Raw genomic sequence first — 27,941 nt, 5'->3', positions numbered from 1 at the left:
TCCATTCCTAGATAGCATGTCAAACGTGTTTTAAAATCAGCGGGTGTTCGCCAGACATTCTTGTACATAAATCTTTGTCTTCTTGAACAAACTTGATTTACTACAGACCTTCAGGGTGGTGACAGGAAGGAGTGGAGGTGAACACATGGAACACAGGTCGTCATTAGGCCTTGTGTATTATTCATATTCGTGTTAGTTACACGCACACGCCCCCGCCCCTGGTGGTGGGTGGTGAGGATATAGTCTCACGCCATGACGTACCAACCACACACAGAATGCTTAATGGTCGTGCCTTTTAATTATTTGATATGAGCGTCGCACGTGACAGAGGAATCGTCTTACCCAAGAGGAGGTGGAGACATTCTGCGGTGTTACCATGCCTTCATTGAGCGGCGGTCGCCTCTCTCCCACCCACAGCGGTTCTCTCCTACCATCAGAAGGGACGTGTTCTCTGCGGACGCACGCTTGATGCAGGACACGTGGGGAAACCTGTTTCAAACAAAGCCACTTCCCTCTAGCTTAAGCCCGCTAGCATTCCCTCCCGGTAGTGTGGTGGAGGAAGGTACGGCCCATCGTAGATGAAGGTGGCCATGACCAGCGACGGAAACTTGGGGGGACAATGTTAGACTTGCTGATCCTGCTGCTGGTGCTGCCTCTAGGAGGCTCAGCTTGGAGTCACAAAGCAGCTTTAATGGTGTTCACATCCTGCCTGTGTTGGGCATGTCCCCGGCCGGGACCTTCCTGCCTGTGTTGGGCGTGTCCCCGACCGGGACCTTCCTGCCTGTGTTGGGCGTGTCCCCGGCCGGGACCTTCCTGCCTGTGTTGGGCGTGTCCCCGGCCGGGACCTTCCTGCCTGTGTTGGGCGTGTCCCCGACCGGGACCTTCCTGCCTGTGTTGGGCGTGTCCCCGACCGGGACCTTCCTGCCTGTGTTGGGCATGCCGCCGACCGGGACCTTCCTGCCTGTGTTGGGCGTGTCCCCGACCGGGACCTTCCTGCCTGTGTTGGGCATGTCGCCGACCGGGACCTTCCTGCCTGTGTTGGGCGTGTCCCCGACCGGGACCTTCCTGCCTGTGTTGGGCATGTCGCCGACCGGGACCTTCCTGTCTGTGTTGGGCATGTCCCCGACCGGGACCTTTCTGCCTGTGTTGGGCATGTCCCCGGCCGGGACCTTCCTGCCTGTGTTGGGCATGTCTCCGGCCGGGACCATCCTGCCTGTGTTGGGCATGATTTCACCCCATGAGTTCGACGGTGGCGAATTCTAGGGAGACCGCCATGAAGTATTTGCAAGCTGCACTAATCCAAACCTCGGCTTGAGGGGTAGGCAGTTTACAAGACCGTGGAAGCCTGCGCCAGGTACCACAGTTGAGTACGTACACCAGGAGGTGGTTCATTATACTTACTGGGGTTCAAGCCATCGTTACTCAAGGGTTTAAGTCGTCGTCTCGATGGGGGTCAAGCCCTCGTACTCAAAAGGTGAAGTCATTGTATTCAAGGGTTCAAGTCGTCGTACTCAAGGGATCAAGTCATCGCCCTCAAGCGTTCCAAGTTGTCGCACTCAAGGAATCAAGTCATCGTACTCAAGGGGTCAAGTCGTCTCACCCAAGGGGTCAAGTCATCTCACCCAAGGGGTCGTCTCACTCAAAGGGTCAAGTCGTCTCACTCAAGGGGTCAAGTTGTCTCACCCAAGGGGTCAAGTCGTCACACCCAAGGGGTCAAGTCGTCACACCCAAGGGGTCAAGTCGACTCACCCAAGGGGTCAAGTCGTCTCACTCAAGGGGTCAAGTCGTCGCACTCTAGGGGTTCAACTCATCGTATTTAAGGGGTCAGCGTTTCACTGGGTTCCCCAGAACGTGACGGGCAACACATGGGTTCAGGAACTCGTATGAAGACACATAACAGGAGAGCAGCAAGACCTGGTCGCATTCTTTCCCAGTGGCTCATCAAAAATTCGACGGAACACAGGACGGGTTTGTGCAGCGTAAGAAAGGATCACATGAACACGGTTGGTGTAGGATCCTCCGATTTACTTGTAGGATTTCTAGCTGCAGGATCTTACCGCGTGGGTGGGAAGGATTCACACACATTATGCATTCTTGTTTCCGCGGTGTTGTAACCACTCCAGTCCAGCCAGACCGGTTCAAGGAACCTGATTGAAATAAGCTTATTGTGGACTGATTTGTTTTTATATAATGAAAGATACACTGTGAAGGAGAAACCTTATGATGAGAACAAACATGATGAAATGTTCTTATCTCTTCATTCCGAGTTGTGTGTGTGTGTGAGAGAGAGAGAGAGAGAGAGAGAGAGAGAGAGAGAGAGAGAGAGAGAGAGAGAGAGAGAGAGAGAGAGAGAGAGAGAGAGAGGTTCGGGGTCGAGCCCAGCTCAGACAACACATTAAACTATTTCTTTTTATTTTTTCTCGATACTTGGGGGCCATAGTATACTATCAGTGTGGCCACTGAAGACATCAGTGATGGTCTTCGTAGGGGAATCACGGTTTTTATGGCCATGTCTGTTGGAATTGAATATGAGGTTCAGATATATTTGCCGACACAGAACAGGCAAAAACATGCCCCCACCCATAATGGTTAGCTCGGGTGAAAGGAAAAGTGAAGTTTCAGAGCAACAATGCGGAATTACTTTCAGAAGGAGTGGGGTTCATTGGTCGTCTGTCCAAGTACAGAAAGAGGCATCATAACGGTCAGTGCTCGTGTGGCTGGTCTCCACACGGAGGAAACTATGAGAAGCTGCCAGCAGCCCAGGCCCGTGTACCCCCCGGGGCCCAGGCTTTTCTGGGTATGACACACACGCAGGCAGGCACTGCTCGAAACCAGTGGACGAAATGTTCCTCGAGAGAGAGAGAGAGAGAGAGAGAGAGAGAGAGAGAGAGAGAGAGAGAGAGAGAGAGAGAGAGAGAGAGAGAGAATGATAACAGGATTACTAATGAGGCGGAAGACTTTCACTTTGCCACTCTGGTTGAGAGAGAGAGAGAGAGAGAGAGAGAGAGAGAGAGAGAGAGAGAGAGAGAGAGAGAGAGAGAGAGAGAGAGAGGAGGTGGAAGACAAGCTTTCCCAGACATTTATTTTACAGCAGCACGACTCCACACGAGGGAGGAGAATCAAACCCTCGTCTCTCTAGATATGGCATAGCTAATCACAAGTGAAATAATTACGTCATGTTTTGCGATATTCATTTACTGGTGTTTTCTGGGAAGGTGTTGAGGATATGGCACCGTGTATCAGGTTACAGCGGGGCTGTACCGCGGCTTGAGATTAAGCCGCGGTAAGCGAGCGGGATTCTTAAAAGAAATTGCGTTGGCTGAATTGAACCAGAGTTGTGCTTCCCCTGCTCCGGGGCCCCGGGAAATGAGAGTGGAAATATTTCCAGTGTAATAAAATGAACGACTGTTGGGAATGAGGAAGGGAAAGTATGCAGAGTGGGGCCACTGGCGCTAGAGAGAGAATAAGATTAGATGCTGAAAGACCAGTACGGGTCATCGAGAGGACACAACCCGGATGGTCAGCGATAGGACAGGGTCTCAGCTGAGGATAGGCGATGGGGGACAGAACCCAGATGGTCAGCGATAGGACAGGGTCTCAGCTGAGGATAGGCGATGGGGGACAGAACCTGGAGGCAAGGCGGTAGGACACAATCCTGAGGATAGGCGGTGGGGGACAGAACCGTGAGGGTAAGAAATGAGACAGAACCGTGAGGTTAGGCGATAGGATGGGGCCCAGAAAGGCCTGCATATTTATATATAATGTTTTCTTTACAGTAATCAAGACTGACCTATTGAACTCTTGTTCAACTGACTATTGTCGAATTTTGCCCACGTATTCAGACATGAACACAAAGGAATACAAAGAAGCTACAGTGTAAAGCTTCGGTCGGATCTGAAGTTCTTTCACTCCCTGTGTGTGTCCCTCACCCTCTCATGACCACCTAAGCACTGAGGTCTCCCCAACAACCCTCCCCTTCTGCACTGCCAACGAACCCGTCGCTTCAGTTAACACTCCCAAGGAAGCCTCCAGCACACCCCTGCCAGAGTATTCAATTCCTTTCTTTCTTTTACACTTCGCTCCTCTTGCCAACACTCCCAGAACCCCTTCACCAAACTCTTCCCGAAAAAACTCTCCAAGTTTTACAGCTCGTCCCCACCCAACCCCCAGGCCGCCACTACCAAGAACCCTTCCCGACACACCCACCTCCAAAATTTCCCCGCAGCTCCTACAACTGGTCCATCCAGCCAGCAATCAAGGACTATATTCCTGCCTTCTTCTCCAGCCACCCGCACCTGTGAGGAATTACCAAAACCACCGGGTCACTGGATCCTTCCCGAGGCTGTCTGTGACGGCAGCAGTCGTCAGGGAAAATTTTGATATCGCAGCGTTGGTATCACTGTCATGGCCGTATATCAGAGAGAGAGAGAGAGAGAGAGAGAGAGAGAGAGAGAGAGAGAGAGAGAGAGAGAGAGAGAGAGAGAGAGAGAGAGATCAGGTCCCGCGGCTGATACTGACGAACTGATCAGATTTGGTGAGAGTTTGTAGCAATTTTCTGACTATTTCAGGTCCATCTGCGTACACTACATGCGCTTTGTTAGTAAACGTGTTTCTTATTAGTTAATAATCACGTGAGATTATAGAACAGTTGTGTCTAATGACGTGTCTAGATTTATAAGTTTATTTTTTTTTTGTTAGTTTTTTGTAAATCGTGAGAGTGTGTAGACTTTCAGAAAATACATGTTTGCTACAGTGAGACAAAGGCGTCACGGAATCCGAATTAGTTTTTTCTTTTCTTTTCTCATTAGAAGTTGGCTTGAGAGTATCAGGCGTGTTGGCGGGTTTTTCAATAGCATGGGTTGCCGGGACGACAGCTGGGGCTCTTTGTGTGTGTGTGTGTGTGTGTGTGTGTGTGTGTGTGTGTGTGTGTGTCGTGGGTAGAAATCTGAGTATTTTCGTCTTATCGATAGATCCGTCTGTGTAGTGGCCCCTCCTTGGATTCGCCAGTTCAGTGGTCCGTCCGTGGATTCGTCAATGCCGTGGTCCGTCCGTGCATCCGTCAGTTTCGTGGTCCATCAGTGGATCCGTGGGTATAGTGGTCCGTCCGTGGATCCGTCAGTGCAGTGGTCCGTCCGTGATCCGTCAATGCAGTCGTCGATCCATCAGTGCAGTGGTCGATCCGTCAGTGCAGTGATCGATTCCCAGATCCTTCGGTGCAGTGGTCGATCCGTCGGTGCAGTGGTCGATCCGCAGATCCGTCAGTGCAGTGATTCGTCTGCGGATCCGTCCATGTAGGTGTCCGCTGTCCACGGCAGGAAATGGAGCCAGGGAGTCAAAATTTAGTCACAGGCTCGGGGGAAGGTAGTGCGGAGGTAGACCTCACTGTCTGATAGGGCAAAGAATAGTGTGGGTATGTGTGAAAGTACAGTAATTCCGACAGTGGTGTACGTATGTGAGTCTTGGGTCGTTACTGAAGAAGAAAGGAAGAGGGTGGACGTGTTGGATATGAAATGCCGTAGGACGATGAGTGATGTGAGTTGCGCTTGACAGGGTAAGAAAGGGGTGTTGTGATAAGGTCAGTCTGATCGAGAGTTTATTGGGGTGTACTGAGATGGTTTGGACATATGGAGAGGATGAGCGAAGAAAGACCGACTAGAATTATCTACGTGTCAGAAGTTGAGGGAGGAAGGGGGGAAAGGGAGACCCCGAGAAGGAGGTTGTAAGGATGAAATAAATGTAAGAGGCTTTGGGGTATCGGGGCCTGAACATTCAGGAGGGTGACAGGCGTCCATAAGATAGAATGAATTAGATCGTCGTGGTATAAACAGAGTGTACGTGTTCTCTCTGGGCTGAACTAGGGCATAGGAAGCGGTCAGTGTAAACCGTGCAGTGGTGTGTGGAGCTTGCATGTTTGTGTTGGTCTCGGGCATTTGTACAATAAACATGACAGCGAGAGATTGCACCGAGGCCATTGTTTGTTTGTTCCTGATGATGCCTTGCTAGGGTGCGAAAAGCTAATATATATATATATATATATATATATATATATATATATATATATATATATATATATATATATATATATTTATACTATTCGCCATCTCCCGCGTTAGCGAGGTAGCGTTAAGAACAGAGGACTGAGCCTTTGAGGGAAATCCTCGCTTGGCCCCTTTCTCTGTTCCTTCTTTTGGAAAATTAAAAACAAGAGGGAGGATTTCCAGCCCCCCGCTCCTTCGGCTTATATAAATATATATATCAGCGACAAAGTATAATAATAAAATATAATAATATATATATATATATATATATATATATATATATATATATATATATATATATATATATATATATATATATATATAAGGTTGTTTCTGGGCCCCACATAGATATAGTTACACCGAAAGTGATATCAATTTTGGCGGGGTTGTATCAACGTCAGTGGACAAAAAAGAATATAACCTCATCTCGGAGCTTCTCATTCGAAAGGATTCCACCATTTCCCTGCTCCTGATCGGAGTCCTGAGTTGGCCCATTATCAGCCTTTGAATCTATATGTTTTAAGTTCACCTCAGGAAACATAGTACAGTAGTAAATGCCCAATGATCAGAAATGAAGGTGAATGTCATTATTTTTGATGTAGTCAGGTTTTTAGATGCCCCATAATACGTATGTGTCAGTCGTTGGGTCGTGAGATAAGATTAACTTGTGGGGGAAATGCAGTATCTTGGACTAGCTTCATTACAGCTGTGTTTTAAGATATCCCATGTGTGCGAGAGTGTTTAAATACCTATAATCATTATTTCATGCTAATTACTGTTGTATTTCACTGTGTATTTACACTGTTAATGAAGTTCTTGTTAATGTATGAGGAAGATTGTGCTCCATTACTCAACTCATTAATGTCTCACATGGCTAAATTGTTACTCGCTTGCTTTAAGTGTATTGAATTAAATGCTCAATTGCTTTATATATATATATATATATATATATATATATATATATATACACACACACCTGTGTGTTTGGGTTTGTGAATGTGTCTTCTAATGTTGGTTTGCTTTGCCCCATAGAACACAGCCGGGAGCAGGATGTCTGGCCACCACACGATGGTAGGTCACGTCTTCTGTACCATTATCATCACCAGTGTTACCACCTGCACACCACCATCATCATCACCAGTGTTACCACCTGCACACCACCATCATCGTCATCACCAGTGTTACCACCTGCACATCACCACCATCATCATCACCAGTGTTACCACCTGCACACCACCATCATCATCACCAGTGTTACCACCTGCACACCACCATCATCGTCATCACCAGTGTTACCACCTGCACACCACCATCATCATCACCAGTGTTACCACCTGCACACCACCATCATCGTCATCACCAGTGTTACCACCTGGTACAGATGTCATGAGATTGGCCTCAACATATTAGTAATGTTTTGCTCTGTTATGTGTAAGTAGTTGAGCCCTTGTGGAGTTCTTCCCACCTGGGTTGACTTCGGTACTTCACCACACCTTTACCCAGGGGTCGTACTGTCGTACCCAGGGGTCGCACTGTCGTACCCAGGGGTCGCACTGTCGTACCCAAGGGGTCGTACTGTCGTACCCAGGGGTCGCACTGTCGTACCCAGGGGTCGCACTGTCGTACCCAGGGGTCGCACTGTCGTACCCAAGGGGTCGTACTGTCGTACCCAGGGGTCGCACTGTCGTACCCAGGGGTCGTACTGTCGTACCCAAGGGGTCGCACTGTCGTACCCAGGGGTCGTACTGTCGTACCCAGGGGTCGCACTGTCGTACCCAGGGGTCGCACTGTCGTACCCAAGGGGTCGCACTGTCGTACCCAGGGGTCGTACTGTCGTACCCAGGGGTCGTACTGTCGTACCCAAGGGGTCGCACTGTCGTACCCAAGGGTCGTACACCCTCGTCCTTAAGGGTCGTTCCGTCGCATGTGAGGTCATCACAATCATCCTCAACTCATCATCACCCCTCACAGTTATCATCAGTACCATCTGCAAATGGCATTATCATCTCCAATGTATATATATATATATATATATATATATATATATATATATATATATATATATATTGGTAGGATAATGAAAATTTCATTGCTTGTTGTAGTTGTAGTGGTTGTTGTTGTATGATGTTGTAGTAGTTTGAGGTTACGTACTGTATTTTATATTTCCCATGTCCCGCCGTGTCTTTGGCGGCGCCCCTGCCAGCCAGCCCTGGTGTCCACGCGCGTCACGCCTTCCACCTCTTCCTCAGGTGTGTGGCGTCGCCTTACCCTTATCATGTCTGGGGCACGTGTGTACCTGCTGGATCAGGCAGGTGATCAGCTGTTGCATCAGCTGATGTGTTTGGTGCATCAGCTGATGATGACTGCAGGTGTCATCATCAGCTGGTACGTGCATACTGTGAGCTGGTGGTGGCTGGCAGCATCAGCTGGTGTATCACACACACGTTGATGCATCAGCTGACTTCTCATGGCCCATCAGCTGATCACACACACACACACACACACACACACACACACACACACACACACACACACACACACACCCAGATGATATTCATCCCATCAGCTGATCTGTGGCCAGTCGTCCACGGATGTCAACACACGAGAGGTTTTGAGCTTCGATATCTCACTAAGTTCCAGACTGCGGATCTGGAAGCCATCCTCCTGACGAGGAGCTGAACCTCAGAGCCTGAACTTCAGGGAGTCCGTCACGTGACTGATTATTAACAATTGTATAAGTTGGTGTCAAGTTCATTTCCCCCTTGCAACATACCGCGACAGAAAGTGATCCTTCTCTTACAACGTTTCTAATGTACATAAATGCCAATAATTTACGTTATAAAAATGAAAATGAAAAGAAAAACATGGAAAGCCTTGTAGCTAAGATTTGGTGACTGTAAACATCAAAGACCCGGCCCTTGTAGGTATCAGTAAAGACCCTCATTACGTTATCAACATCGGTCTCGTCCTGACGTCGTTGGCCCGTGTGGTAAGGCGCTCGTTGGCCCGTGTGGTAGGGCGCTCGTTGGCCCGTGTGGTAAGGCGCTCGTTGGCCCGTGTGGTAGGGTGCTCGTTGGCCCGTGTGGTAGGGTGCTCGTTGGCCCGTGTGGTAGGGTGCTCGTTGGCCCGTGTGGTAGGTTCCTTCCCCCGATGAGTGGGAACATTGCAACCCCAGGAAGGTAAGGTCCATTCCCCACGTACCGCCGCTGTGTTGTGTCACCCGTTCCCTCCACACCACCAGACGACGGTGTAGGTAAACAGTCAGCAGTTCCCCCGTACCTTATGGAGGTGAGGTGAGGTGAGGACGTCCCGGCTGCTGCTGCTGCTGCTGCTGTACGTATGTTCAAGCCACTCCACCACCACGTTCACCTGAGCCATCCTCCCAAGTCACAACTGTTACCTCCTCTCTCTCTCTCTCTCTCTCTCTCTCTCTCTCTCTCTCTCTCTCTCTCTCTCTCTCTCTCTGAGAGACATGCTAGAGTCGCTTTCTGGGTTGTAATCAGTGAACACCACCCTCCAGCTCCTTCTACTCCTGCTGGCGTGGCCGGCCGCCCGCCCTTCACAAGGCCACACGACCCTCCAGTCAAGCCCCCACACATCATCATGTTAATGATTTTAACCAAGTCACTGTCCGGGACGACTGGTGTTAAATTGGCCGTGAGGACAGGGATGGGGAGGAGGAGGAGGAGGAGGAGGAGGAAGTTTGGAGGGAATGATGAGGTTGAATCCTGTGGTAATGGATGACACTACCTTTGTTTTGCTTAACTCCTTGACCACGACGATACGACCATTGAATACGACGCTACGACCCTTCAGCACGACGTTATGACTGCAACACGACGTTACAAGCCTCCAGCATGACGCTACGCGCCTGCAAAACGACGCTACGACCCTTCAGTACGACGTTATGACGGCAGCTCTACGTGTCGTGCCGTCGTGCTCTAGGGTCGAGCCGTCGTACCCATGGCGCTAACTGATGCAGTTGGCGCCACTCGGGTGACGTACATGTTACGTTACTGTGACGTTATGGTCATCTTGTACCGTCCTAGTTGTTGTCGTCAATACACTGGCTTAGCCAGCACCAGAGAACGCTCAGTATGGCCTCCTGCGTCAGCCTGGCCCCTGTCTTGGCCAGCAGCAGAGGAACGCTCAGTATGGCCTCCTGCGTCAGCCTGGCCCCTGTCTTGGCCAGCAGCAGAGAACGCTCAGTATGGCCTCCTGCGTCAACCTGGCCCCTGTCTTGGCCAGCAGCAGAGGACACTCAGTATGGCCTCCTGCGTCAACCTGGCCCCTGTCTTGGCCAGCAGCAGAGGACGCTCAGTATGGCCTCCTGCGTCAGCCTGGCCCCTGTCTTGGCCAGCAATAGAGGACGCTCAGTATGGCCTCCTGCGTCAGCCTGGCCCCTGTCTTGGCCAGCAATAGAGGACGCTCAGTATGGCCTCTTGCGTCAGCCTGGCCCCTGTCTTGGCCAGCAGCAGAGGACGCTCAGTATGGCCTCCTGCGTCAGCCTGGCCCCTTTCTTGGCCAGCACCAGAGAACGCTCACTATGGCCTCCTGCGTCAGCCTGGCCCCTGTCTTGGCCAGCAGCAGAGGACGCTCAGTATGGCCTCCTGCGTCAACCTGGCCCCTGTCTTGGCCAGCAGCAGAGGACGCTCAGTATGGCCTCCTGCGTCAACCTGGCCCCTGTCTTGGCCAGCAGCAGAGGACGCTCAGTATGGCCTCCTGCGTCGCTGTTGGGGGGACGGATGTATTGATTGGTCCCGTCTTTCCGGACCTGAGGACGACTGCAGGAACTCTCCTTCACCCCAGCCAGCCAGCCAGCCAGCCAGCCAGCACCCCGTACTGTACCGCCTGGCTGACATGACACTTGTGTTCATGTGTCACCTCAAGTGATATACGTATAGCTGGACACTTGTTCATGTGTCACCTCGAGTGTTGGACGTACATCTCTCCTTGTTAAAGTTGTCATCATGTCTCCGTGGCACAACTATCCCTTCATTAACGCTGCCCTCATGTCTCTGTGGACCTCATTTCCCCTCGTTAAAGATGCCCTCATGTCTCTGTGGACCTCATTTCCCCTCGTTAACGTTGCCATCTTTTCTCTGTGCCTCTCATGTTCCCGTCATTCCCTGTGCTCTGTCTGGGTGTCCAGCGGTTCAGGAGTGCGTCGTAGTGTTTCAGGGTCCGATCCATAAAACACACAAGGTCAACATTCCAACCTTGTCTGACGCCAGCTGTGTGTGTGTGTGTGTGTGTGTGTGTGTGTGTGTGTGTGTGTGAAGACCCTACAGAATTCCTCCTTTTGACTAAGTTTCCGAGCCAACCTGTAAACCTCCTGCCTAACGTAACTACGGATAGAACTTACCCATTACTGGACGTTTCCTTCTGTCTTGCTCGTCTCCTCTGATTTTCCTGATTTCTTTTATCACAGATGCTGCGTTTGGCGCGTCTGTAGCCTCTGGTAGTCTTATCAACAGCATTTTCTTCCCTCACTCCGTCGTTTCGTCTTTTTCTGGAATCTGGTCTGTTTCCAGTCCAAAAACCATAAGTGACTTAGTGCATCATCTTCATGCTTCACCTCACTGGTGATCTCAACCCATTTCGAGACGCCTTCTCCGCCTTACGTCCTTTGATCTTTCCACTAAGATGATTTCTTGTTATGGAAGGCGTCTCTTTCTCATTCCTGCCTTGTGATACAGCCAGCCTCCCAAGCGTCACAGTATCAAAATACATTCTAGCATTCCACCTACAGACAGTCCACTCAACCTTCCCGTGTGTCTATGGCAGAGTTCACTCTCTCGTGGAAATCTCAAAGGTTCACCGCGCTTGACTTTCCCTCCTGGACCCGGGCTGTTTGTGTTCTCACGACCTCGTTCGTTAGGCAGACTGGTCTGAAGTCCATTGCCTCTTCCCGGTCTCCTTTTCCACAGATAATCTAGTTATGAAGTTTTTCCCTTTTCCACTCCCTTGGCCGTTTGCCTTTCCCAGCCACGTCTTGAACAGTATTTCATGTGAGTTGTCTGGTATATCTGCTCACATCCTCAGCATATGTAGTGACATTTCACCAGGACCATGAGCCTTGCATGAGACAAGACACTTGAGTATTCTATTCATATCTTTCCTAGAAATCCTCAGTGCTCTGTAAGGCCTCCTTCCCCCTTCTCTGTCCCTGGTGTTGGGGGGTGTATAGTGTTTTCTACTGTGAGAACAATTTAGACCTTGCCACTCAGCTCCTCTCGTATCTTTAAATCATCTCTGTAAAACTCCTCCCTCCCAGTGTCCCAGCCTGATTAGCTGCTATTCAGCTGACACTTTACTCCTGATGAATTTGAGGAAGACTTTTAGACCTTTTTCCTGTCTCGTCTACAATATTCTTTTCAGAGTGTCCTTGTTCCTCCTCCTTTCCCTTACTGTGTTCGTCCTCTGCTCTCTTGTCCTTGTAACTGCTGGCTGGCTGGAGTGCTGCCTCGTATATAATTGTTGCTTGCACACCTCGAAGTTCTTCCGCTTTTGACATCTTGTATTGTACCTCACCTTCTTCTTTCATAACCTTCCCTTCCACATTTGAGCCTAGAGGTACCCATGCGCGCTCCCGTGTGTGTGTGTGTGTGTGTGTGTGTGTGTGTGTGTGTGTGTGTGTGTGTGTGTGTGTGTGCTTATTTGTAATGAACTAATTAAACAGAACGGGGAGGGAGTTCTACACTCGTGGGTCCCCGCCTCCTTAACATTTTCAACTATTATACAGCTTTTTGAATTACTGTATGATCGTTTGCATTTATCATGTCTCGTTCATTGTGTTCCATTTTTCTTACCAAATTTCATGCTTCATTTATGTTATGTCGTCCGTTTACTCTGTCCCCACTCAAAAATCTGTTCACTGTCTGCGTCTTTTTTTTTTTTTCTTTTCTTTAACATTGAATTTGTGATCAGGTCACCTCTCAGTCTTCTTTCTCCGAAGAGAGGCAAATTTAAGGCCTTCAGTCTTTCCTTGCAACTCACCTCTCGTAATTTCGCTACCAATTTTGTTGCTCCTTTCTGGGCCTTCTTGGTGCTTCTGTAGGTACTTTGACCAAACTTGAGAAAGGTACTCTAGTTTTGGCCTTATTCAGGATATGAACAGTTAGCTGAATATTTCCTTATCCATATACTTCCGAATATAGTTCTGATATTTGCCCGCAAGCAGATGTTCTCCTTAACCATTTTCCCAATGCAAGACGCTGGCAATAGAATAGGGTCGATGTCGACTCTGAAATCTTTCTTGCACACAGATTCCTGTGGCATATTTGCTGCTATATGACAATCATATCGAGGCCTTCTTTCCCAGCTACCCATCCTCATTACTTTACATTTACTCGCGATGAACTTCATCTACCTTATATCAAGCCAACTTTGGGGGTCTGTTGATGTCTCCTTGGCAGTTGATGCCCTCCTCAACGCCTTCTACTTCCCTCATGACCTTTGCCTCATCCGCAGACATGTTTGTATAAGAGTCCACGTACATGCTTGTAGGTTGATCTCATAGATCAAGAAGAATAGTGGCCCCAGAACAGGACCCTGGGGCACTCCGCTAGCGACCTCATTCCATTTGTAGAAGGCTTCTGCCGCTTCAAAATGACATAGACAAACTAATAGAAGAGGGCACCTTAGTGGCAAATTAAGCTTTAGTGTGAATTCTGTTGAAGTGCCAAAGGTAAACAAGGGGAAAAGACTTGGGCGTAATATTCTCTGGTGACCTAAAACCAAGTAAGAAGTGAACAGAAGCGGTGGAAAGAGCCAACAAGAATCTTGGATACACAAGTTACAGCTTTCGAATTTAAGTGTAGGGAAATCATCTTTACTTTCTAGAATTTACTGGTTCGTCCACATCTTGAATATTGTGTTCAGTTTTGGTCACCCGACTTGAAAAAGGACGTAGACAGAATGGAGAGAGCTCAGCATCGAGGATGTAAACTGATGGGCAGAACTTTTACCTGGAATAAAGAGAAATACATTTTCTTTAATAGAATTGTTTACGTGTGAAATATTTTGCCAATACGTTTAAGAACAGATTTGACAGACATTTCGTTTCAAGTCCACGTCTTACATTCTTCCCCGCCTCTTTGATCATACTTACCGATTGCAAGGTTTTTCTCTTCGAATTATCTTAATGCCTTTCAACATTTTCCACACTGATCTGTCAGTTGCTGGCATCTTCCTCTTTTTCAAAGCAGCCTCGAAGGAACCAGTGGTCTGTTGCTGTTTCAACTCTGTGTATCCTTTGTGCGTCGTTTGATTCCCCTTTTCTTTTGAGAATGTTTTTTTCGAAATTTAACTTAATTTTTTTTTTATAGGTTAACCTGTGGGTCTGTAGATAATTTGTCTGCTCCAGCGATAGAGTATGAAAAAGGGCTAAAGAAATGGAGAAGATGAGAGAGAAAAAAACGAAGAATTAATTAAGACTTAGAAAGTAATAGACTTTCTTTCAAAGATGAGTCAGGTCATATCTGCTGGGATAAAACATGACTTCGAAAAAGATACAGAGTTCTAAAGCTTTGCGGTGTAGGGAAAGAAACAGATATCACAACGGCCCACCCTTGAACTGCCAGTGGCCACACTGTAATTATGTGACGCAGTGGCTGGCTGACTGTTATGTAGTCTAACGCATCGCAGAGGCGCAGAGGTAACCGGTTCTCGAGAGCGGTTAACGAGGAAATGTCTGTGGAAGAGAGAAAGAGAACTATCAAACCAGAGTAGGGAAAGTGGTACCAAGTTTTAAGGTTAAACTGAGAGAGCTGATAAGTCTGACTGATTTAGCTTCGAGTCTTTCAGTATGTAGAGCTGGAACTGCCCCACATACAACACTTTATAAAAAGACGATCAAATCCTTTGTATAATCGGCCCAGTTGGTAAAAGAGCCTTCGACATCTGCAGGACTCCCAACCTCCAAGAGGCACCCTTAGTTATCTGTGTGATATGAGGTGAGGTATTCAGGTTGGATCAGATGTTGCGACGACATCAAGTAGGTTGTTGATGCGGTTATAGAGCCACGAGAGGACATGGCAAGGTTGTGAGAGGTTATAGACTGAACAGAAGAGTAAGCTAGATTGTAAAGACGTTGAACATAACGATGTTTACGTTTGGCTTACTGAGAAATCCTGTCCAGTTCTGAGGTTATAGAGGGAGTTGTCATGATGCAGGATGTAAGCAAGAACACATGCAGGTGTTCATTCGTCCGTGCATGAAAGAATTTGATTCATTTCCATCAGGAAGGAAGTCGTTGGTGGAAAGAGGGAAAGGGTAGGAACCCAGAGGGACACCGCCATTGATAGGGAAGAATTGAGAGGTTGATCAGTCGGTTGTTACGAAAGCAGTCGAGCCATAGGGGACGGGACGCTGGAGGTAGAAGAACAAAGTGAGCGAAGGAGAGCACCAGGAGAAGGGGAGTCCTGGGACGAGTCCCTGGTGCCACTCTCCTCCCAGAACTCTCAGTGTAGCAAGGGTTACAACACAGGATTACTGGAGTCTCTCAGAGAGGATAGCCTGATGGAAGTCACGTAGAAAAAGAATATCAACAGTGGATCTATCCTCTGTGACGACTGTACGCACGATCAGAGGAAAGTCTGTGAGATTCAAGATGTTTGAAAATACGGAAGTTGAAGGAGGGGAGATTCGAAGACTTTGGACATGATAAAAGCGAAAACAGAAGGATCTAAGAAAGGGTAGAACGCTCACCCTTCTTTGGGTTGGGCTGCACCTACGTATGTTTCCACGGAAAAAAAGAAGATATTGGATATTGAGCTGAACCGAAGAAGGCGAGCAATCAGGAGGGGGGAAGATCACAGTCATATCCCGTCAAAGCACCAGGAGTGAAGCCATCTGCTCCCTACACCTCGCTTGTGTCCAGTGAGAAAAGTACTTCTGGTCTGAATGAAAAGAGATTCGTAGGGAGGAGCGTGGGATGAGGAAATGGCGCGTCAGGGGGCCAGGGTATGTTAGAGTCATCCAAGGTGGAGTTAGAAGAGGAGAAAGAGAGCCAGGAAGACTTACTCTTTCACTGGGAGAGACAGGGGTAGTATCGTCGGAATGGAAATGCGAAGGAAAGATAACAGAGGCAGACGTTTTATAGGTACTTTTGGCCAAAGACCAGTAAGGCCTGACGGAGGAGAAACTGATGTTATTATCCTTCCTCGAGATAAAGGAACGCTTCCCCCTCGCATAACATACTTTATAGATATCTGGATGAGACGCAAACTGAATATAAGTGAGCGAAGGAGAGTTTTTCTACACCCGATATTTCCCTTTGCCTGAGTGGGTTCATATGAGCAGCTGAGCCATAGACAGGAGGAAGAGATAGTCTCAGAGGAGGAGGGGTTGTTATGTGCCTCCTGTGCCGCCACAGTACGGTGTGCTGTACCAACAGCTGAGACAGAAGCATCGCCTGATGAGAGACAGTCATGTTCCCCAGGAAGATAAAGAGACAGTCATCGCAAGTTCGCCCAGTCAGCGTTATTACAGTGCCGTTAGAGAGGAAGAGCAGCCGGAGGTGGAGGAGAAGGAGGTGGAGGTGAGGTTAGGAGAGCAGACGTGTACAAGAGTGTGGTCAGATGAGCCACTTGCGGAACGAAATGTGGCCGATTGACCGAATGAGAAGGATTCCAGGAGAGAAACAAAATCCAGAGTGTTGGGTCGTGACGGCTCGGGGGATGTGTGTGGCGTGGTTAATAATTTGTTCTGGGTCACTAATGATGTAAAACGTCGGGGCTACATACCCGTCCGCCGTTCATTGTGGGAGGAGTTCAACTATCTGTGGTATTCGCTGAAATGGCCCACGGAGAAGACTCGAGGAGGAGCGGATGTCAGGGCCTCGGGGCCGGTGGAATGCTATGAAGTTTGTAGAGACGGGAGAGCCGTGTGGGACGCGGGGAATTTATGGTGGCCGGGAGACTGCTCACACCAGTTGACGTCAGAGATTGGAAACAAAAGTCCGCGAGACGTGGTGCACACTTCAGTTGGAGGTTGGGATAAAGAATGAAACACAAGAGACTCTGCTTTTGAAGCTGAATCGTGAGGGAAGATTTTCAGTGAGGGTTATGACGTTGGATGTTCGAGAGCTGTAGCAAGACATAAGAAGAGGCACGACTTAGGTTATTACTCGAGGCTTTGTTGACCCAGCTGTCAACACCTGCATCTATTGAGTATTTGTTCAATCGCTTTTCATAGGAATCGATACTTGTGTTTGTTGATTATTGGTTGGGACTTTATTTGTCCCGTAACTGATCCTTGCCTTTGTTGGTTATATGTTGACTCTGCTGGTCGAGGACGCAACTTCCGCCTGTGTTGATCTTTTTTTTTGTGTGTACAATTCACTGTACAGTTGTCGACGTTGTTCATGCGTTCATCACTCGTAACTTCAGAGGTTCCTTGTCATCCTGGCTGAGTCTGTATCACACTGGGAGTCTGCTTCGTTCACGCATCAGGTTGTCATTCGCTGCGATTTTTGATATCTCAAGGTTGGTTGTTTATTTTGTTGGCATTTTAATTGATAATTGGCCACATTGATGAGAATAGTGTGTCGTCTGTGTGGAAGATCATGATGAGATAATTCCTTTTGTATGATCGTAATGACTTCTGGATCAGTGACACCGTGAAGTCTGAGAGTGCACTGAACAAGGACCTACAGAGTGCACCAGACCAGCCAGGCTGTGGGGGTCTGTGTGGGCCTGAAGGCTGCTGCTACGGCTTCCAACAGCTTGGTCGACTAACGACCCAAGCCAACAGCTCGGGGCCACCCTGGGCTGCGGGGGGGGGGTTTAGAAAAAAACCCCTCGAAGACTCCATCACCAGGCATTCACCACGACGAAGTGAAGTCTGGGTTTCGAGATCATCATAACATAGTGAATGAAACATTAATTGCGAGAGTCTCGGAGAGTTACGAGACTGTCGTAACTCTCCCTGGGCTTCAAAGGTCACTGTCGAATAGTGGTGGTGACCTCCTGGCCTCGGAGGTGGCTGGGTGATGGTGGTGGTGACCTGTCTGACCCCCAGGTGTAGAGGTCATCTCTTCTAAGAGAAGCTGGTGTGTGGTGTCTGCATGATGGAGCGTCGCCGCTCGTCCTGCTCCACAACTGGTGGCTCTGATCAAACATTCTTGAGCCGCTCGTGTCGTCCGGGTCAGCCCAGGCTCCAGCCTCTGTAAGGATACTTTCTTTTTCCCCCCCACGTGATCTACGCCGGGACGACGGCATGTCTGTTTGCCTGGAGCTCCTCATCCTGTAATCTACAACACAGTGCGGTGAACGTGGTAAACGAAAACTGATACAAATGTATTCTATATCTTTCACGTTTTGTAAAATGCTCTGTTCGTGTCCAGTGCGCATCTCTTGCATAGAAGTAGTTAATGATTTTTTTTTTATGCATTGAAAACGTACTGAATTAATAACTGGAAACTAAACTGCTTACATCGTAATACTCTTGGAAAATATGAGAATAAATGGTACTATACATACGCCCACGGGATACATCGTTGAATCTGCCAGTGTTATGTTAATACAGGAGACAAGTGTACTGGTCATGGTGTTAACTGTGGCATTATGATCCCTCAGTGTGTTGGTTATGTCATCTTTATATCTGCCGCATTGTGGTGGTACTGGAGTGAGAGGTGGAGTGGAGTGTCCCGGGTCAACACTGCTGGAGTGAGAGGTTGAGTGGAGTGTCCCGGGGCAACACTGCTGGAGTGAGAGGTGGCGTGGAGTGTCCCGGGGCAACACTGCTGGAGTGAGAGGTTGAGTGGAGTGTCCCGGGGCAACACTGCTGGAGTGAGAGGTGGAGTGGAGTGTCCCAGGGCAACACTGCTGGAGTGAGAGGTGGAGTGGAGTGTCCCGGGGCAACACTGCTGGAGTGAGAGGTGGAGTGGAGTGTCCCGGGGCAACACTGCTGGAGTGAGAGGTGGAGTGGAGTGTCCCGGGGCAACACTGCTGGAGTGAGAGATGAGGTTAATACTGACCCAGGGTCAGTATTAACGTCCCACTCTACAGCAGGTGACCCTAGGAAACTCTTGACCAGGCGCTGTAGGTGTCCCAGACTTGCCCAGATCCAGTAGGTGATCCAGACTTTGCCAGTCACTTTACGAAGGTGTTCCAGACTTGGCCAGGCACTGCAGGTGTTCCAGACTTGACCAGCCACCGTAGCTGTTGCAGGGAGAACTGACCAAGATCCTTGGGAGTTACATCATCGTGAAATCTACACACAACATAACGGTGCAGGTGATGCCACGATGACTGCCGCTACCAACACCTTCGGTAGATCAGGTTCTCGTCTGCTGGGAACCTTGGCGCACTGGCCAAGCTCCTGTCGGGTGAAGAGGAGTCCCCCCCACAAAAAAACAAAAAACAAAAAAAAACCGGTTTTAAGTATCCTCATCCTAGAGTTGTATTTATTTTGCTCTTCATATGATTATTATGAACACGGGTTTTCGGTTCTTGTGTGTGTGTGTGTGTGTGTGTGTGTGTGTGTGAGTGTGTGTGTGTTCTGTGGAAAAGTGTAAGAATCCTTTAGCGTCTTTCGTAGCTTGTCTCTGTGGACCAGAAGCCGGTATTTTGCCGTCGCTGGGGCTCGTATGGGTGACCGGTGGAGTAGCGGGGTGTAACCGACCCTCCAAACCCCCCCCTACATATAACAAATCAATGCTTGCCATATATTTTGGTCGCTGTTACTACCTTACCTCGCCTGCCTGGCGTCGAACTGTCCCGTCTCATGGGGTCGAGCTGCTCTCTGACTCAGGGGAACGAACCATCGTAACTAATTCAAGAGTTGGGCTATTCTCGAATCAGGAGTCGAGCCGTTGTGACTCTGGGATCGAAACCTTAACGACTCAGTGTTCGAGTCACACCAAGTAAAGGGGTCCCAAGTGAAGGGATCGGGCCATCCCGACGTAGGGGGTCGAGTCATCCCCAACTCAGGGGTTGAGTCATCTTGACACAGGGAGTCATGCCATTTCGACTCAGGGGTCGAGCCATCTCAACGCAGGGGTCGAGCCATCTCAACGCAGGGGTCGAGCCATCTCAACGCAGGGGTCGAGCCATCTCAACGCAGGGGTCGAGCCATCTCGACTCAGGTGTCTAACCACCAGCTTCAGTCGTTTCATTTTATATGACATCAGTTTAGTTGTGTCGTACGACCTCTCTCTCTCTCTCTCTCTCTCTCTCTCTCTCTCTCTCTCTCTCTCTCTCTCTCTCTCTCTCACACGTTTCATGGCTAATGAGACGTGATGTTTTTAAACTGGTTCACGTTATTATTTTGATACGTATTTATGTTCGTCGTTTTATTGCAGTTGTTAGAATATTTCTGTTTTCACGTGTTTGGGATGACAGTACGACCCTTAACCACGAGTTTACGACCGTGGAGGTCAACAGTACGACCTTTGAGCAATGACGGCACGACCCTTGAGCAATGACGATACGACTTTTGAGCAATGGCGATACGACCCTTGAGCAATGACGGTACGGCCGAGGAGCACGACAGTACGACCCTCGACCACGAGGTTACGACCTTTGAGCGATGACGTTACGACCCTTGAGCAATGACGATACGACTTTTGAGCAATGACGGTGCGACCCTTGAGCAACGACGGTACGACCGTAGAGCACGACAGTACGACCCTCGGCCACGAGGTTACGACCGTGGAGTACGACGGTAAGACTCTAGAGCAACGACGATACAACCCTTGAGTAATGACGGTACGACCCTTGAGTAATGACGGTACGACCCTTGAGTAATGACGGTACGACCCTTGAGCAGGACAACACGACAGTCGACCACTTGCATTTGATGGCCTGACCATTAACCTAACCTGGTTCCCAACCCGAGTGCTGGAACATTGCGAGCTAAGTGCTAGAGCGAAGCAGTCTCATTGCTGGAACCTAGCGCGCTGAGTACTCAGCTGGAACCTAGCAGGCTGAGTGGTCTTTGCCCAGCAAGGCTGAGTGGTTGTGCCTAGCAAGATGAGTGCTAGGAAGAAGTAGGTTAGGTTATGTACTACATTGCAGTGGAAGATTACTTCATCTCTTGGAGGACTCCGGTTCGAGCCTAGGCGTTGGTAGAGTTCAGGGAGTACTACAGTAAACCACCCCCTTAAGGCTGTCTCTGTTATATATATATATATATATATATATATATATATATATATATATATATATATATATATATATATATATATATATACTTACCCGCCTTCATCCATTCTGGCGCCACCCAGCCCCACAGGAAACAGCATCGCCTCGCCATACGTTAGCGAGGTAGCGCCGGGAAACAGACGAAAAAAGGCCACATCCGCTCACACACAGTCTCTAGCTGTCATGTGTAATGCACCAAAACCACAGTGTATATATATATATATATATATATATATATATATATATATATATATATATATATATATATATATATATATATATATATATATATATAGCAAAAGGTCATTGTGGTGCGCGAGGAAAATGAAACACGATAAGTTCCCAACTGCACTTTCGTGTAATGATCTCATCGTTAGGGGAGATACAAGAATGAGATAGAAGACGTAGAACAGTCAATTGATATGCAAGGAAGAGACGTAGGTAAGACGCCATTGGTAAACAAGTGTTACCGGATGGTAGTGTTCGGGTCTGGCATCATGCCTGTCATAGAATTTTTATTATGTGGACAGGAAAGGGAACTGTTCACAAATTCTGCCAACGACAAAGCTATCTAATTTGTATAGACCTTCACTAATATTGATGTTACAACTCTGTGTATTCGATAATAGAAGATTCAGTGATATGTCTCGTGGTAAAGGAGTTACAATTGATAACTGAATTTGCGTTACTCCAGTCAATACAATGGTAATAATTTGTAGCATGTTCTTAAACCATATATTTGTTGCTTAAGTCAAACATAAACATCCTTACCAGTCTGCCCAACATGAAAAGTATTAAAACTTTTACAGGGGATTCTGTAAACATATCCTGGAAATTTTCTGGTGAGTTTTTTCTTTTCATCAAGATATTCTTTATAGTATTGTTATTGCTGAAATGCTACATTTACCTTAAAGGATTTAAGCAACCTGGGAAGTAATGTAAAATTATCACTAAAAGGTAGAACTGAAAGATTCTTTGTATTTAGGGAAAGTTAAGGTTTACCTCTTTGAAATTATTTCTTTGCCAACTTAAGAGATTTATTCATGAAAGATCTAGGACACTTTAACTTGGATACAATAGAATGTATCTTCTCAAACTCATCATCAGTAAATTCCGGACTGCTTATACGTAATGCCCTAAGGAACATCAACTGGAATAATGATAGTTTAACTCTGTCATGTTGAGCTAATTATAATGAATGATACATAAGGAGAGAAATATTTTTAAGTTTAGCATATACAGAAAACCCACCAATACTTGTTCTTATTTTCATTCTTACTTAGCTCAACATGACAAAGTTAAACAATCATAATTCCAGTCGATGTTCCCTAGGACATTACGTGTATGCAGTCCTGAATTTATTGATGATGAGTTTGAGAGGATATATTCTATTGACTCCAAGTTGAAGTATCCTAGATCTTTAATTGATAATCTCTTAAGTTAGTAAAGATCTCATTCCATAGAGATAAATCCCAAACCTCCCCTTGATACCAAGAGTCTTTTAGTTCTCCCTTTTAGTGATAAATTTACATTACTTCTCAGGTTGCTTAAATCCTTTAATGTAAATGTAGCCTTCAGCAATAACAATACTAGAAAGAATATTATAATCAAAAACTTACCTGAAAATTCTCCTGGCCTTGTTTACAGAATCCCATGTAAAAGTTGTAATATGCTTTTTGTTGGGCAGACTGGTAAGGATCTCTTGTGTTAGACTTAAGTAACATACACATATTAAAAGAACAGGACAAGAATCAAATGCTTTCTTAAATTATGTTACAAATTATGACCAATGAATTGACTGGAGTAACGCAAATTCAGTTAGTAATTGTTACTCCTTTACCACGAGAAATAATGAATTTTATCTTATTGAATACACAAAGATTTCTAACATCAATTTTAGTGAAGGTCTTCACAAACTGGATAGCTTTGTCGTAGGCAGGATTTGTAAACAGTTCCCTTTCCTGTCCACATAATAAAAATTTTATGACATACATGATGCCAGACCCGAACACCACCATCCGGTAATACTTGTTTACCAATGGCATCTTACCTACGTCTCTTCCTTGCATATCAACTGACTTTCTACGTTTTCTATCTAATTCTTGTATCTCCCATGATGGTATGATCATTACACGAAAGTGCATTTGACAGCTGGAGACTGAGTGTGAACGAATGTGGCCTATTTTGTTTGTTTTCCTGGCGCTACCTCGCTGAAGCAGGGGGTAGCGATGCTGTTTCCTGTGGGGCGGGGTAGCGCCAGGAATGGATGAAGGCGACCAAGTATGAATATGTACATGTGTAAATATGTAATGTCAGCGTATGTGTATGTATATGTTGATATGTATATGTATGTATATGTGCGTATGCGGGCGTTTATGTATACATATGTGTATATGAGTGGATTGGCAATTCTTCGTCTGTTTCCTGGCGCTACCTCGCTGACGCGGGAAACACCATATATATATATATATATATATATATATATATATATATATATATATATATATATATATATATATATATATATATATATGGTGTGAGGTGGTTTGATCGAGTAAGTAATGTAAGGGTAAGAGAGATGTGTGGAAATAAAAAGAGCGTGGCTGAGAGAGCAGAAGTAGGTGTTTTGAAATGGTTTGGGCACATGGAGAGAATGAGTGAGGAAAGATTGACCAAGAGGGTATATGTGTCGGAGGTGGAGGGAACGAGGAGAAGTGGGAGACCAAATTGGAGGTGGAAAGATGGAGTGAAAAAGATTTTGTGTGATCGGGGCCTGAACATGCAGGAGGGTGAAAGGAGGGCAAGAAATAGAGTGAATTGGATCGATGTGGTATACCGGGGTTGACATGCTGTCAGTGGATTGAATCAGGGCATGTGAAGCGTCTGGGGTAAACCATGGAAAGTTGTGTGGGGCCTGGATGTGGAAAGGGAGCTGTGGTTTCGGGCATTATTGCATGACAGCTAGAGACTGAGTGTGAACGAATGGGGCCTTTGTTGTCTTTTCCTAGTGCTACCTCGCACACATGAGGGGGGAGGGGGATGGTATTCCATGTGTGGCGAGGTGGCGATGGGAATGAATAAAGGCAGTGTGAATTGTGTGCATGGGTATATATGTATGTGTCTGTGTGTGTATATATATGTGTACATTGAGATGTATAGGTATGTATATTTGCGTGTGTGGACGTGTATGTATATACATTGTGTATGGGGGTGGGTTGGGCCATTTTTTTTTTTCGTCTGTTTCCTTGCGCAACCTCGCAAACGCGGGAGACAGCGACAAAGCAAAATAAATAAATAAATATATACTTCTAGTTCTACCTGTGTCAGATGTTTTCACATATACTCCGAGCTTCATAATTAAGGCGTCAGGGTGATGGACAGTTCCTCTTCACTTTCATTACCCTCCAAACCTCCCCGAAACATATTACTGCAAATGGCTGTGTATAAAATAGGAATACTTTTAGCGGAAGTGCATTGGTATCGGATACCTTGGTGCGATTGCCGTCCGTGTACTGCTATCGGGAACCGATTTTCCGATGATGGTGCAACACCGTGCTATACTACCCCGATGTGATCAGCTAATTGGTGCAGTGCCGGACAGGTGGCGCAAAGGCGGGAAGTCTCCGCATTTCATGGCTGATTTGGGTCTTTCTGGCACACAGAGGAGGCCGGGGGTTCGAGGCGGGGGTCTCTTATGTTTGAAGGTGATGGAGTTGTCTGCTTGACCGAGTGTACCGTTTGTTGAGGCTGGTTGTGCATGGGAGAGGCCTCAGCTGAGGCAGTACTTAGAGGAAGGTACACCAGAACTACCGTAGAGGCAGCAAGTCGACGAGTGTTATTTGGGAGGCATCAAGCAGGTCGACAGGTGTTCTTTAAGAGGCATCAAGCAAGTCGACAGAAATTCTGGAGGCATCAAGTAAGTCGACAAGTGTTGCTTGGGAGGCAACAAGCAGGTCGACGGGCGTTGTTTGGGAGGCATCAAGCAGGTCGACAGGTGTTCTTTAAGAGGCATCAAGCAAGTCGACAAGTGTTGCTCGGGAGGCAACAAGCAGGTCGACGGGTGTTGTTTGAGAAGCAGCGAGCAAGTCGACTGGCGGGGAAAATGAAGACATTAAAAACACCACAGGATCCCAGACAGATACAGGTGCTGTCATAAACCAGATGAACGAATATAAAAGACCTCGGAGCGATGATGTCTGATGACCTAACCTTCAGCGATCACAACAAAACAACGGTTGCCTCATGCAGAAGGATGGCAGGCTGGATCCTGCGGACCTTCAAGGTAAGGGAAGAAAAACCAATACTGGTGTTTTTCAAAGGACTGATTCGTTCGCGAAATGAGTATGGCTGCATTCAAACATCACCCTACAAGGTGGACGACATTGCGGATTGAGAAAGTGTCCAGAGATCTTTCAGGGCGGCCCATGTTAATGTGGTAGAGGAACTAGATTACTGGGAGCGACTAAAAACACTGAGGCTATCCTCTCCGTAACGCAGACGGGAGAGGTATATCATTATCTACACTTGGAAAATCCTAGAAGACCTGTTACCCAACCAACGCTAGGGAACGACATCCTGGTGGTCTCTGTAAATTTCTTCCTCCGAAATCCTAAGGTACGATATGCTCGAAAAGAGAGAACACCTCAAACATCTGAGGCTCAAGACTCTTGTGCACCTTGCCATCTACCACCTGAAGCAGCCTGGGATGCACGGTAGAGAAGTTCAGGAGTGCACCGGACAAGAACAAACAAAGTATACCAGGCCAGCCAGGCTGTGGGGGCTATGTAGGCCTGAAGGCTGCGGCTTCCAACAGCTGGGTCGACCAACGACCTAACCCGGCTGCCAAGACCCAGCCCAGGCTGTGGGAGTGAAGACTCACGAAGACTGCAGAGGTATCCACGAGGAGACAGCAAACAAGTCGACTGATGTTTGGTTTGGGAAAGATGTCCAAACTGTATACACGGGGAAGGAGATGGATTTAGGAAGGAGAAGGAAACAGAACAGTCCAGAAAAAGGCTATAACACCTAAAAAATTTCTCGAGAGAATTCAAAGGTGCAACTTATGGTGTCAGAGAGTGTACAGGAATCCAGGACAACACGTTTTAAGAACTTTTGATAACAAGATACCTGAAATTTTAAGTTTGTATCCACTTTTTGCATCCAGCCGGTAAAGCTCATCGTATGAAACTATGTAATGTATGTTCTGAAATACGAATTGCAACGTCTTATGTAATATCAAGCCACTGGGGTCTGAGTAAGACCCTTTGTGACCCTTGTCGTTACCATTTAGAATGATCGAGGCGCTGGAAAAGGAACCAAGTGATAATGTTTGGAATTCCGAACAAGGACCTGCAAGATATACCGGGCCAGCTACCCAGGCTACGGGACGCTGCTTCCAACAGCCTGATGATCGTACAGGAGAGCAACGCTTCACCTTGGTTCTAGACTGGAGGTGTGGAGGGCGGAATATATGGACCGCCAGAAGCCGTCGTGAGTCTGACGTTAAATTAAGGGAAGGAGGCCTTGAGGTGTGTATGTAGGGGAGGCTGTGTTGATCCTGGCTGACCTTACCTGATTGTCTTGTGTCCGCGGGGGTGTTAGCGGGTCACATTATCGTACATCATCCTGGGTATTGGGTCAGTCTCAGGATGGAGGCCGGGTTGAGGTGCAACCATGGCTGTACACTGACCACACTACAGTGTTGTCAGGTGTGTTCCCTCTTGCCTGGTGTACGTACACTGACCACACTACAGTGTTGTCAGATGTGTTCCCTCCTGCCAGGTGTTGGTACACTGACCACACTACAGGGTTGACAGATGCCTCCAACACACGGTTTGTGTAGTGTAGTCTCCAACGGTCAGTTAGTCTACTGTTTCCTTCAATAGTTATTAGTTTAGTGTTGCCTCCAAGAGTCAGTTCGTCCTGTGTTGCCTCCAAAAGTCGGGCTGTCTAGTGTTGCCTCCAACGGTCAGTTTGTCCTGTGTTGCCTCCAACAGTCAGGACTTCATGCAACAAAGTCCTCCAGTCACCCTCCTCCCTCGTCCTCCTTGTCAGTCACCACCCTGACCGCCGGCATGACTGGTGAGGTCAGCCTCCCGCTCCCACGCACCGGTGACCCTGACCTCCCTGACCCCTGTACATTATGGAGTGACCCGGCCTGACCTGCTGAGCGGACGTGTTCAATACCGGCGTGCGTCAGCTGGCGTTGTGTTGGATGCGGGGGCTTGACGCCAACAGACCTGGGATTTCCTCTGGCGCCCATAGTGTGAGTTCCTTGTTCATGCTGCCAGTGTCGTCCACCTCCGCCGTGAACACCATCACACACACACACACACACACACACACACACACACACACACACATACACACACAGACACATGTTCAGGAATATACATGCTCGACCCAAGGAGGATTTATTGAGCCTCAGGTCTCCACACCTGAGGATACATGGAAGTGGTAAGAGATCGAGGACAATGCAAACAAGCACGCGTTGCCACGACGTGAGTGGTGTGGGGTCGGGGAAGAGAGGAGGACGAAGAGGAGGAGTGGCATCTCTCTCGACCTGCCCCACATTACAGGGAAGGAAAGCCAAGGCTACCCACGTAGAGCATCCGAGGATCACCGATGGTGTTAGGATCCGTGAGGGAAGACGCGAATCGAGAACAAGAAGACGTAACTGGAGATGAGGAAGGACGGGAGGCAGTGAGGTGTGCGTCTCCGGCAGCAATCATGGACCAGGACAACCCAAGAGGTT

The 27,941-nt window shown here is 47.7% G+C and overlaps 1 protein-coding gene across 3 annotated transcripts in view; it reads left to right on the top strand.

The window, feature by feature from the left end:
* LOC139750447 (polypeptide N-acetylgalactosaminyltransferase 2-like) overlaps positions 1-27,941 on the top strand; it is a 380,066-nt gene that overhangs the window by 101,924 nt on the left and 250,201 nt on the right. For 2 of the 3 annotated variants that reach the window (XM_071665270.1, XM_071665260.1), the window contains one exon: positions 7,071-7,109. The exons of the other annotated variant lie outside the window; for it this stretch is intronic. In XM_071665270.1, the coding sequence (XP_071521371.1) occupies positions 7,071-7,109 (39 nt within the window). The remainder of the gene's footprint in view (positions 1-7,070; positions 7,110-27,941) is intronic. 3 annotated transcript variants of the gene reach the window in all.

This window comes from Panulirus ornatus, chromosome 1 (genome assembly GCF_036320965.1).
Source record: "Panulirus ornatus isolate Po-2019 chromosome 1, ASM3632096v1, whole genome shotgun sequence".
Classification (NCBI taxonomy): Eukaryota; Metazoa; Arthropoda; class Malacostraca; order Decapoda; family Palinuridae; genus Panulirus; species Panulirus ornatus.
Note: the sequence above shows the minus strand (reverse complement) of the source record. Positions and strands in the feature narration are given on the sequence as shown.